Source organism: Palaemon carinicauda, unplaced genomic scaffold (assembly GCF_036898095.1).
Source record: "Palaemon carinicauda isolate YSFRI2023 unplaced genomic scaffold, ASM3689809v2 scaffold243, whole genome shotgun sequence".
In the NCBI taxonomy this organism is placed as follows: Eukaryota; Metazoa; Arthropoda; class Malacostraca; order Decapoda; family Palaemonidae; genus Palaemon; species Palaemon carinicauda.
The window spans coordinates 122,661-136,366 of NW_027170064.1; the positions used below are offsets into that span (position 1 = coordinate 122,661).

The window sequence follows — 13,706 nt, forward strand, 5'->3', positions numbered from 1 at the left end:
TGCTCCACGGTTTCTTATGCGAAAAGCCTTCGGATGACGAGGAGAAAATCGTCTCGCTCGTCTTATGGTAGGGGCGGTCTTGATGAGACACGCCTGAAACCATAGAGGGAACGTCTGTTTGCTGATCAAGGCCTCTCGAACCCATAAGTCGTACGACATTACTTCTCCCTGGGGCTTGGGAGCTTGCAAGAGGTCCCGGACTAGGCGAACGACAGGCACGAACAGACGAACCCTCGGTCGCAACACTGATAACACTTTGCGCAATTATCACTTTATAACTACGATTTTCTGTTTTGCACTTACTTCACTGAAATCGAATTTTTCAACAATTCACATTAGGCATGAATAAAACTGATTTCTACCTGAAGCACGCAATTCTACCCTACATCAAAAGGTTATAATTGCGAAATAAGTCGTATAATGTAAGCACATTAATACAAGCAAAAAACAGTAAACATATATTAAGATAAAAAGATCAGTGACTGGGGAGGAGACTAAACACTAGTTCATTCAAAACTACGTTTTCAATCTCTCACCGTACAGCCTTGGGACGAGAATAAAAACTAAAAACGTTTAATCCTTTCTCCCCGTACAGAGACTTGGGACGAGAGTAAAAAACTGACTCGAGAACAACGTTGATCGCTTGGGACGAGAATAAAGATCGGAACGTTCTCTCTTCCTCTCTCTCTCTCTCTCTCTCTTGATTTCACACCGAAGAGAAAAGCCCACTCACCTTTCGTCAATAAACAGGTTATTTGACCAAAGGAAAAAACTGAAAGGACTAAGAAAATGAAAATTAACAAGTTCCTTTAAATTAGTATTTAAAACATTTAAGTTTGAAAGAAGAATGAACAAAATGTCAGAATCGATTTACTCTTTCTGCAAAGTGAAACCGTGATTCTCTCTCTCTCTATCGTAACGATAGAGCGCAAACTGCGTAGCATAAATAAACCAAACGTTAGTTCACTTTGAAACAGTACGAAGACTATTAAAAAAATCTTTCATAAAATATCTACTAAAAAATATTCATTTAATAAGTTTTAAATCATTTGCTCTGTAAAAGTTATTTACGATTGAAAGGGCTCAACGTTGTTTAACTTCGGTTTCCAAGTTAGGACCGCCTACTCTCGGATTAGGGGAGGAATAGGTAAGGTCGCATATAAACAAATCATTAAAATTTATCTTGATGTTTATTATAAATGGAAAGCTAATCGAAGAGGCCTAATAAAAGCGGTTGAGATATAAAATATATAGAGGAAAATTTATAATTAACAACAACAATTTATAACGTGATAAGATAATTGCTAAAAGCCTAAAACACACTTCCGTACTAAGGGAAGGGTCGGCCATTTTTAAAAGTCAAAGAAAGTCCAAAAAACAATCCAAAGTCATCAACAATCAAATCTATCCAAAAAAGAGTTCAAGATTTAAGTTGAAGATAAAACACCTGCACTGCGAAAGCTCAAACCAAAAGGAAGTACTTCACCAAGACTGTTGAAAAACTGCAGGTTAACAGCGAGTAATGGTACGTCTTGTCGATCAGACCGACAGAGAAGAATTGGGTCTGTTTACATGTATATGCGGTATCTGGCCGATAGTTCGCGCTAGTGGGCACACCCGCAACCTTCATAGCGATCGCTCGCGAGTTTTTGTGTTTTTCTGTCGAGCCGTCGGAGGCTCAGCTATTATATATTCACCGGCTAAGTTAAATATTTAAAAATAATGATACATAAAACATTTGACTGGAATTTATCATGACCAAATGGATGATTAAAATTGAAGGTATCTTGTGCATTAATGTACTCTATAGTATATCCAAATCACAAAAGTATCTATTCACATTTTTTTTTTTTTAGGGACTTACAGCCTGCAGTTTGCCTTGCATGGTACACTGTAGATGGTGGTATAGGTTCTCTTCTCCATCCCTTGTCTACCGGCGCTGCTTTTTCTTTGGGTTCTTCAACTCTCGCCTGGTTAATCTTACGCGAGTCTTTCCATAAAAGTAATACATTCCGACTTTTAAGGTATAATCAGATTGACCTTTTTATTTATATATCTTACCATTTTCCAAATCTTGTTTCTACTGAAAATGTATCTATTTTTATATCTCATAAATCTAATTTCTATTTAAAAATAAGGTAAAACACCATCCACTAGTGCCTGTGAGCAGTCTCATTCTATTAATGAGAGAGAGAGAGAGAGAGAGAGAGAGAGAGAGAGAGAGAGAGAGAGAGAGAGAGAGAGAGAGATTCCTCAGCTGAACATGACGATCAATAGTCCGAAATTATTAAACTTGAATATAACGTTGCAAATGTTACAGTCTTGTTGCAAACTATAATGTAATAAAAAGTACAATGAACTAACAGCATAATATTTGCATCAGGTAAAGAACTCAAATAAAAATGATAAATTCAGTTATTATCCCTTTTTCCCCCAAAGGACGTACTGGTACGTTTCACAAAAGCCATCTCTTTACCCCCATGGAACGTACCGGTACGTCCTTGCAAAAAAATGCTATAAATTTTTTTTTTTCATATTTTTGATAATTTTTTGAGAAAATTCAGGCATTTTCCAAGAGAGTGAGACCAACCTGACCTCTCTATGACAAAAATTAAGGCTGTTAGAGCAATTTAAAAAAAAATATACTGCAAAATGTGCTGGGAAAAAAATAACCCCCTGGGGGTTAAGGGTTGGAAATTTCCAAATAGCCTGGGGGTAAAAGGGTTAATAGACACCAAAACTTGAAAACAATCATTCCACTATTAGGGAATAAAAAGAATGAGAAAAGAAAGGGTATCATCTCAAAGCTATTGTATACGTTAATACACAGGGCTACTGTGTAAGGCAATACACAGGTATAGGAAAAACCAGCTGTACATATTTCAAACAACAAAATTGGCAAATAAATCACTGTCATAGCTCAGGTGAATCTCTGAGATTTCGATTGTCTTCCTAATAATTCTGTTTCAATGAAGAGTAAAGAAAAAGAAGTAAATTTATCTCATAATTTATCATAAGTCAAAAACATCTCAACACAAAATGACTTAAAAAATGAGGTTTGACTGTAAACAGAACTCATCATTAACATCCATCACGTCAAGAATGAACATTTGAACACAAACGACGTGATATTTTGTGGCACGACAATGACAATTTCCATTTCCAATAAAGCATGATGCTTTTGCAACGTTCTTCTTGCACGGACTCAATTCTGTCTTTCACATGTGCAAGTTCTGAAAGTGTGGCCAATACGTCGTGCCCCTTTCCACCAAAGCGAGGAACAGTCTGGCGCACTTATTCACTCCATAACTACATCACCATCCTTGTCTTCCATTTCCTCCTCTTCCTTGTCTTCCGTTTTCTCCTCTTCCTTGTCTTCCGTTTTCTCCTCTTTCTTCTTTTTCGGCTTATTCTCGGTCGTTCTGAGCGTGTTCTCGGTCTGTACTTTCCGATTAGCTTTCCTCTTCGCCTTCATCATTATCAACTTAACCTGACGAGGAGAAAAGTACACGTTTATGAAAGATGGGCTGCATGCGGCTATAAATAGAAAGAATAACGTAAATAATTATGGACTTAAATGTTTATACATCATCAAATAGATTGGATTTAGGAACTTTGGCCATAATGCTTGGCCCAGGGACACCATTCAAAGAGAAAGCCCTGTAGTTGCAGTTTGAAATTTAAAGTTAAGACCTCCGACGGGAAGACGGAACAAAAAAAAGTGGAAATGGAAGTGTGGTGGAAGGCTTAAAATGAGAGCAGTTAGGGGCTGAAAGGACAGTATCTTTACTTTCTTCAGGGGAATCATTTGAAGGTGCATAGCAAACTATAATACTCATATTGCACTACTTTGATTTGAACTTTGCAAGTAACAATCTACTACTTATAGCTCTCCACTCAGTTAATGCCTTTTACCCCCAAAGGACGTACTGGTACGTTTCACAAAACCCATCCCTTTACCCCCATGGACGTAGCGGTACGTCCTTGCAAAAAAATGCTATAAAAAATTTTTTTTTCATATTTTTGATAATTTTTTGAGAAAATTCAGGCATTTTCCAAGAGAATGAGACCAACCTGACCTCTCTATGACAAAAATTAAGGCTGTTAGAGCAATTTAAAAAATATATACGCAAAATGTGCTGGGAAAAAATAACCTCCTGGGGGTTAAGGGTTGGAAATTTCCAAATAGCCTGGGGGTAATAGGGTTAATGCCTTTTCTGCTCTTGGTGTCATTGTCATTCCTACCCTTTCCCTTCCAACTCCATCTGTTCTTCCTGAATTGATATATATATATATTTCCTTGGACTAAAGTTTCCTTACCAATCCCCTTACAACGTGTTTCACTTCAGGCCAAGATATCAAATCTATATTTCATAAATTCACTCTTCACTTGCTGTAACTTCTTAATCTGATTCATGGTTCCAACATTGTGCAAAGACCTTTTGGTAATTCCTACAGTTTATTGCTTGAGGTGCACTGACAAGAAATTATCAACTGGGCGACTTTCATCTACTTAGACTATCAATTTCAGTGTTGGGCACTGAGCCCTGAATCCCGTAATCCATCCATCCACACGTTGTCAATTTTGGATAAGACCCAAAACAATGGGTCATTAGACTTGCATGTCTGGTGACGAGATCATTTTCTTTGGCGTGCATATCATGAAATTTAAGACCAGGATAATGTACATGAAACTGATGGAGTTTGTTTGAATTAAATTCTTAAAAAACACAAACTTTTAACTTTGATAAACATCTATTACCTTGTTTGCCAACTATTCTTTTTCCTTCAACACTCTCTCTCTCTCACTCGTCATACATACACACAAAGTTTCACTCTTCTTTTATTCAACATGTGGATGTTTTAAACTTATCACACTTTATCTTAGGTACAAGAAAGTTACAATTCCCTTACAAAGCGCAGGAGATTGTGCCGGGCAAGAAGTCAAAACGAACGATAAAACATACTACATTCTAAGATTTCATGTACGATTGACATAAAAAAAAAATTGCAAAGATGTGCCTGCCCCGGTGTACATATTTGATACTATTTTACATACATTTTCACTACCACAAAATTTGTTGCGTACTTTATTTTGTAGATACATAAAAAAAAAACTTTTGTTACTATAAAAATCTCTACTTCATACATTACAAGGTTAAATACTAAATCATTATGTTTATGTTTATGCCCTGGTTAGGCTGAAGGAACGTAGAGAGTAGAGGTCCCCTTTTTGTTTTGTTTCATTGTTGATGTCGGCTACCCCCCAAAATTGGGGGAAGTGCCTTTGGTATATGTATGTATGTACATACATACATATACCAAAGGCACTTCCCCCAAATTTGGGGGGGGTAGCCGACATCAACAAATGAAACAAAAACAAAAAGGTGACCTCTACTCTCTACGTTCCTCCCAGCCTAACAAGTTTAATACATCCTTGTATTCAAAGGAAAGACTACATTTATACACTGAAGTCTTACTTAAAACTAAATAATCTAAATCTATCATGAAGCACACTACTAAATTTGTCCAGCATCGGGGAAACGGCTGCTAAGGTATGCTATCATCAAACAATGCTAGAAAATGTAGGGTAGAATAAGGGGTACTAATTCTTTCTAATTCAAGGACAAATTCCTCTTCCCAATTAGAACATATTCACATAAACCTTTTCAGGAGAATTCACTAATGCAAAAATTCAATCCTCTCCACAAGAAAATAAATAAGATAGTTCCCAGACCCTTTCCTTTCCTCACAGTGCTATTTTTCTCTGTTGGAGCCTTTGGGCTTATAGCATCCTGCTTTTCCTACTACGTTTGTGGTTTAGCTAATAACAATAACAATAAGATTCCCTCCTTAATTCTATCCTGACATGGCAAGAAACTACCGTTTAAATGACTGAAATATCCAGTTGTGCTTTATGTTTTGTACTCGTGTTTTGATTTCGCTCTCGTAAAAAATGAAATCTTTCAAGAGCAATTTGTATATTGTCTAGCTATACAAACCCAAGTCCTTTCAAATAGGGATATGTCTCCTGCGGTGCCAGAACAGCAGTCCAAATCATTAACAGGGAACTCATGCCTAGAGGTGCTCCTCTTGCACAATGCACCCTAGTTCATTAGTGAAGGTCTTAAGACAATGATGTGAATTCTTTGAAATTAAAGTGTGAGATTACCAATGATAAACCAAGTTTAAATGAAATGGTAGAAAGGGCAAATAGTCGACAGTAAATTGGGATGAAAGGATAGATATACAATTTATGATAAAATAACAATTAACATCACAGTAGATGAAACGACACACTTTGTTACATACTGTAGATAGCAAAAACGAATGCAAAATACTCTTAGATGATGCCAGGCCACCCAGACATACTTATAATTATGAAGGCTTTAAAAGAGGGAGACTCACTCATTGTTGGGGGAGGGGAGGGAGAGTCTTATAACCAAACTTGATGGTTATTTCTTCCCTGGACAAATCGTCTTTCCTGGTCCTGTACGGGAACGAGGAAGGTGACTCAAACAACCGTCTAACAGCCAACCATGAGGATGCAGAAGCTGTTAGGGCCTCGTTCGGTACGGGCTTAAAATAAAGCCAGTACTAGAATACGGAAATCCTACCTCCCTAACAGGAGTAACGTCTCAGCATCAGACGTCCGACCAGCGTGTAAGGGAGGCAATTGCTACATCCCCTCGAGAGAGAGAAACAAGAAAGAGCTAGAAGAACCAGTAATTCTACTTCTTAACATTTATGTCAAACTCATTACCTTAGATGGGATGCACTCAAGTCCAGTGAGGGAACATGGAGAGCTACATTACTACTGAGTAGCCACCTCAAGATCCAGGGAATGGGGTCCAAGTAAGGTGCAAAGTGCCAAGGGTGTTCCAATACCTTCACTTCCAAGTGAGCCGACATGTAAACCGGAGGGCTAGCGAGTTCTTGCTTGATGTGGCAAAGGTACAAACTGACTAAAGTTGCATCTGCAAGCAAACACCCTCACTAAGCCAAAAGGAACAGTATCCGGCAACTTTGTTCTTGTTAAGGGGTAATGAGAAGACTTCAACATTTGCACGTGAACCATAGAGTTCTACTTTAGTAGTACTGCAGAGCCCTAATGTGACACCAAGTAACTTTGTGTCAATTTACAGGGAGAAATATGATCAAGACGGTACCAAACTGGTACTGTGTTTGCGTCGTACACTCGACTGAACCTGCATCCCTCAATGTTTTACTTCAAAAAGAGCCTGAAACTCTCCTACTCTCTACAGCAGATGAAAAGACTATGATCTCCTCGTCAGGTTAGCAGCGGGAGCCTGTGCCCGTGCCCTAGGGATAAGGACCATCCCACCCAAGCACCTAACCCCAAGGTAAGCAAGGAAGCTCGAAGATCCCTTTGAGCATGGATCATTTCCCTGAAGTGGTGGGATCCAAACTCTATTGAGGTGCTTCTTCGGTAGAGGCAAGCAAGGATGTCTGTGATCTACAGAAAAGCGATCTGGCTGGAGACACTTTCTTTACGACCCTTATCCTAATCTCTCTCTTTGTGACCCACCTGAAAGCTATCAGGACAGGACATCACTTGACTTGGGGGCCACATCAGTGTGTCCCACAGAAGACACCAGAAAGGTGCAAGTACTCAATCTCTGGAGAGACCATTATCTGCTCCTGGTATATAAGTATCTGCCATACCCAGCTCCCAGTCCGGATGACAAAACCCTGGAGGAGGAGAAGGGTGGTTTCAAGTGCAGCACATATCCTACCCTTATCTGGCCTACAGTGCTGGTGATTGGTGTGTGTAGAACCGCTAACCTGCAGTGTCACACCGGCCAAGACCGTTCAACTTCATCCAACCATTTGTCCAACTCCTAAGGTACCTGTTGAACGATGAAAGGCAATAATCCCTCTGAAAGAGATGAACAGCGTCCAAAGGGACAGGCCTTCCTCCTTATTCACGACAGGAATGATGTAGGAAAGAGCAATGCTCAACCTCACCTGACCTACTGATCCACCTGATCAAGTCCCAAGGAAAAGTAATCAGAAGATCTATCACTCCCTCCAAAAGAAGAGCTTTAGTAAGGCCTTCTGCAGGATTACTGATGCTGCTTCTTCCTTCTATGAAATTTTTGAAGACGAGGATAGAATGAAGAAAGAGGAGGTGGTAGAGGAGGAAGAGAGAGAAAATTCACTCTTCTCCCTTTGATATTCCTTTTTCCTTGCTATCATGAGTGGTTCAGTGGTCCCTAATGATCAGGAACCTGATATTAGTAATGTACAAATTGAGTCCTTTTGTTTGTGGTTAGAACCTTCGCCAATATATATGAGAGAGAGAGAGAGAGAGAGAGAGAGAGAGAGAGAGAGAGAGAGAGAGAGTTACAAGGATTTTGAATGTCTCAAAAGACTTTTTAGCTCATTAGCAGAGACTACACTTGCTCTTGTCTACCTTATTCCTGAACTCGTTTACCTAAGTGTTACTGTTTACTACATCCGCTGGAAGTCTATTCCAAGTATTCTCTATTTTGTATGTAAAGAAATTGCCACATTGAGTGGTGTTGTATCTTTTCAATTCCAGTTTGTATCCTTTACCCCTGGACTGATTTGTGCTAAGCGTGAATAAATTGTTGTAATCTACATTTGTTATTCCTTTAAGAATTTTGAATGCCTATATTAACTGTCCCCTTAGTCGTTGAGTTTGTGGATCAAATAATTTCAAAGGATATATCACCCGTCTATATCCAAATTGCCTTAGTGTTGGAACTATTTTGGTGACCCCACCTTGTACTGCTTGAGAGAGAGAGAGAGAGAGAGAGAGAGAGAGAGAGTGTGTGTGTGTGTGTGTGAGTGTGTGAGTGTGAGTGTGTGTGTGTGTGTCAACAAAAGCATGAAGTGTTATCCTCTCCGGATGTGGATTATGAAACAAAGTTCCATTTGAACACAGCCTGAAGAGTACCCGTTTGGCAAAGATGAGTACAGATACAGTATGTCTTTGCGACGACTCATGAAGAGCCGACGGGAGAGTACTGGAGAAAATCGTTCAAGACTTACAGCGTAAAAATCTAGGATTGTTCTACCTTATGTAACATGTCCAGATATGGAATCTTGAAGGTAAGCAAGGAACAATTTTGGATTGAGAGGTCATGCGCAAAGTAGAGCATTTCCCTAGTGATGGCAGGAACCTTACCTCTGCATCAACAGCCCCCTTATTTCCTCTCCAACCCCTCCTTGACTGTGCCTCGGAGGGGCAAGAATGGATGGATCAGTGTCCAATGCCTTCTGGAGGAAGGAGCTGGTGGTGGTTATGCTGAGACTAGGAGAAGGGTGTAATCCTCAAAATTGAGCCAATTGCCATAGCCAAGGACTGGCTGTGGTCTCCCTCGAGAGACTGGAGCCCTTGAAGTATACTGAAAGGTGGACGAAGGAGTACTGATACACAGTATTCCATTTCACCACTACCTTAACATTACACTCTCAGAAGTAAATGAGGAAGCCAGCACCCATCTGATTCTAAGAGCAAGGACGTCTGTTACTAAAGGGCAATATCAAGCTTGACAAAAGATTATGTGCTCGTCAACCCGTTTTGTATTTGGTTTCACTCCCTATAATAGGAACTCTCAAACCTTGTTTTGAGTATTGTTCTCCTGTCTGGTCTTCAGCTGCTGATTCTCATCTTAATTTGTTGGACAGAAACTTACGGTCTATTAAATTTCTTATTCCTGATCTAGATATTAATCTCTGGCACCGTCGTTCAACTAGTTCATTATGTATGTTGCATAAGATTTTTCACAACTCTGACCATCCTTTACATTTAGATCTCCCTGGACAATTCTATCCTGTTCGTAATACTAGGCAGGCAGTTAATTCTAATAGCCAGGCCTTCTCCATCACGAGGCTCAATACTACGCAGTACTCTAGAAGTTTTATTCCAGCTGTGACCAAGTTGTGGAATGATCTTCCTAATCGGGTGGTTGAATCAGTAGAACTTCAAAAGTTCAAAGTTGGAGCAAATGCTTTTTTGTTGACCAGGCGGACATAGTCTTTTTATAGTTTATTTATGACATATTTGTTTTTGATGTTGTTGATAGTTTATTATATGACATGTCTGTTTTGACGTTGTTTCTTATTTTAGAATGATTTATTGTTAATTTGTTCTCTTCATTTATTTATTTCCTTATTTCCTTTCCTCACTGAGCTATTTTTCCCTGTTGGAGCCCCTGGGCTTATAGCATCTTGCTTTTCCAACTAGGGTTGTAGCTTGGATAGTAATAATAATAATAATAATAATAATAATAATAAAAGGTCTTAGTATGTATAATCAGGATGCTGTCATGAACTGGGCTGTGAATATTTTTACAGATCTGGAAAAGTCCCTGGCACCTGGACAAGAGTGGTACAGTGTACGGAGGGTCAACTATACTGCTTTTGCTCTCTGGGTGTGGTTGGCTGGGCTTGGTAATTGGAGGCGCTGAGAGGGGACCAGTGACTGACCGGCTCAACACAGTCCACAGTGAACAGGATCGGTTAAGAGCAGTGGTGTATCTCCTTATTCAAATGTACCGAAGTACTTCATAAAAGAAGAGACAGAGGCTGTACTATATATGCTTCCCTCTGTTGGTCGAGGTGGAGAGTGAGTTGTGGTTGCGTAAGAATGCAAGAGCACAATGACATCCTAGAAAGGCGTTGGCTTCTCAATTTGGGGAAGCAAAGTATCCCTAACAGAGAAAGGAGCAGCACCTCCCTATCCAGGTAGAATATGGATGACCAAGCTGATCCAGATCTGCCAAACGGAAAGAGACCGCATGGCTCTGCATCTCCGACCAGCCTGGTTGCTGTGTAGCAAAACTAGCCACCTGGGATGGCGGCAAAGGGCTTCGCATCTTCAGCCGATGTGGTTCTTGCCACCTTGGGACTAAGGACCAGTAATGAACTGTCCACTTACTAAGAAGAGATGGTGTCACAAAAAGTCCTACAGGACTTTTCACAACTGGGATTCCTGGACCTCTTCGACTTCTTTTCTGTGAAACACTCGTCAGAATTAGGAGGGGAACAGGAAAATAGCTTCGCATGACAACGTATCCTTACTCTCAATTGCTTAGGGGCTTAGCGTTCTGTCCTTAAGGACCAATCACTTAATACTGTTTGGGTGCAAACAGTGAATAAAATACTTTTGCACAAGTTTCATCTTGCTGAATGATCTGATAAGTACTAGTTGGTGAGAAAACTCTGTAGGGGTTCTAAAAGAAACTGCGGTAGCTGTTAGCTCCAAAGCTCATGATTGCTAACCGAACCCCACAGGTACTGGTTGGCATGTGAACTCCGTCAGCTACTCTCCGTAACAGTACGAGGAGCAGTGTAAACGATACCCCAATTGGCCTACCTTACGGTACTCAAGATCGGTCCATTTAGGACTGTTCACCATTTTCACACCAGGCCCATGATCACTAACCTGAAGGTTATGGCTGTCGGATGACTTCTGTAGACAACAGAGCAAAGACCATGGCAAGGAACAGTCCTACATATTGCAAAAGGAAAAAGATACACTACAACCTTACCCTGGTCTATAATGCAGAAGACAGCTCACCTGCTCCTGGTGTAACACAGGTAACTGTAACAGCAGATCACCCTCGCTTGACTGAGGTTAAAGGTACCAGTTAGCAAGTGAGTACCATAACTCCCAAAACTCCTTTGATGACATCCTCTCAATGTTTCCTCGAAAATTCCTTCCCCTTTGGAAATTCACCAGCCAGTCTGTGAACAGATTGGAGCAACCCCTTGCTGAGATAAACAAGCACTGGCTTGTCTCCTTAAGAGATGGTTTCTGGCTCTCGTGCCTTTGAGGCTAAACGCTTGAGGATGATCATTTAGCAAAAATGGTGCTTCTACGAGTGCTATGATGAAACCTGAGAAATTACATATTCCAAGCCCATTCATGCGAATGAGTTGGAAGACCTTGGCGTCTGGGAATCTGTAGGGGTGCAGGAAGAATCCCTTATCCTGGACAGATTTCTGGGTGTGGGAAAATCTAGGCTATGGAATAGTTTCTGCTCGTCTGGAGATCTGGCATTAAAAGATTTCTGGTTTTGGAGGACTGGGAGGGAACAGGTAATAGGCTTAAGAGTTCCCTGGCGTCTCGAAAGTAACGATCATGCAAAGAATGAATGCAAGTTCTGATTGGTGTGGTTCTCGATCGTGTGTCGCAACACATCCAATGGGAAATGGCAATTGGGGAAAACAAGAACACCTATCGTGCCAGGAAATAACCCACTAGAAAGGTCCCATGAAGACGAAACACTAAGGAAAATAAGACGAGGAAACTTCTGCGATCATGAAGGGAAGATCTCATAGCCAGTACAAGTGATGAGATCGACCACAAATTAATTTACCAGCGGCATTGTGCACTAAAAAGCTGGAACGAAGCAGATCCCGTAAGATCTGTGACCCATACGTCACTGAACAACGGGCATAAAGTGTCTGATCATGTGGTGTCTGACAAGCAAGGAGATGACTAATCTTGTGGTTGATCATCTGTGTACCTGATTATACAGGTGAAACTCATGCGAGTGGAAGTTAATGTGCGTGGACGATGGGCTCATGAAGACAAATCTTATGGAAAGGTACCACATGGAAAGCTGTCTCAAAGAGAAGCTGTGTGTTTATAGGGAGGGAAAACATCAATCCGAAGTTACTGTTCCAATTGGACCAGTCGTCTTCGTAGCTATTATTGTCATGCCATCCAAACATTCATGAGAAAGAAGAGAACGAGGGCAACAGCCCACGTCCCAGTCAGCAGCGTTTGTCCATGGTCCCATACGAGACCAAAAGAAGGCTTGTGCAAACCTGTGCCTCCCAACTAAACATACTTTCGGGGAAGATTAGTAAGCTCTCCCCAAAGCATACGAGGCCAGAACATACTAGGACTTCCCAAGTAGATTCTATACCAGTCAGTACTGTCCCTCCAGTGCATATGGCGGAGAGACTGGTCAGGAGAGATTCTTCGGGGCAGCTTTTGCAATGGTATAACTGAAACATCTCGGGAACATTCTCCCGAGGTAAGAGAGGATCGAAGGCAACTTATAGGCTCATCTCTCGTATAAGACCTGATACTGGCAGAAGTACCTTGTACTGAAACACATTCCAGCTAGGAGGGTTGGGTTTTGGTGAACAAGATTCAAACAATAGCAGAACTGTGAGAAGGAAGGACAGCTCCTTTGAATACTGATCAGCAGTACGTGTGCTCATCTCGTACGAGAGCTGTGAATAACGATGTTTCTTCTTCATCCCGTTCCAGGACTGAGGATAGGTAAAAGGCGAGTAAAAATCCATACCAAATACCGACACTTCCCTATTAATGTGTGCGCTGGGGTTTCTTCCCACTATAGGACAACTCTCGGCACTCACTCAAGAAGGGAGGTTCCTGGTCCCCAGAAACGGTAGGCGTGACTTGTATTGATATGACTTCCCGGACTTCGATGAAGCCTCCTTCGGAAGTTGCAGAGAAGACTCTAACAAAGTTCAGGCAGGGTAAGGGGGGAGAACTTGAAGTTTGTCTTCTATGGAGGCTTACAGGTTGATGGGGAAAGATGGGGAAAGAGACCGTAACAACACGACCAAGAGATAAGTTCTTGATGCCTTCCAAGACCAGCAGACACTGAAGGAAAGAACAAGGATGTGTCCCTTCCCCTTTAGACTAGCCACCAACAGAACTCTCATTCTGA

The 13,706-nt window shown here is 40.9% G+C and overlaps 1 protein-coding gene across 1 annotated transcript in view; it reads right to left on the reverse strand.

Annotated features, from left to right (window-relative positions):
• Positions 1-2,991: 2,991 nt before the first annotated feature.
• LOC137636164 (uncharacterized) overlaps positions 2,992-13,706 on the reverse strand; it is a 33,786-nt gene continuing 23,071 nt past the window's right edge. The window contains exon 3 of the mRNA XM_068368561.1: positions 2,992-3,490. Within this exon, the coding sequence (XP_068224662.1) occupies positions 3,299-3,490 (192 nt within the window). The 3' untranslated portion in view covers positions 2,992-3,298. The remainder of the gene's footprint in view (positions 3,491-13,706) is intronic.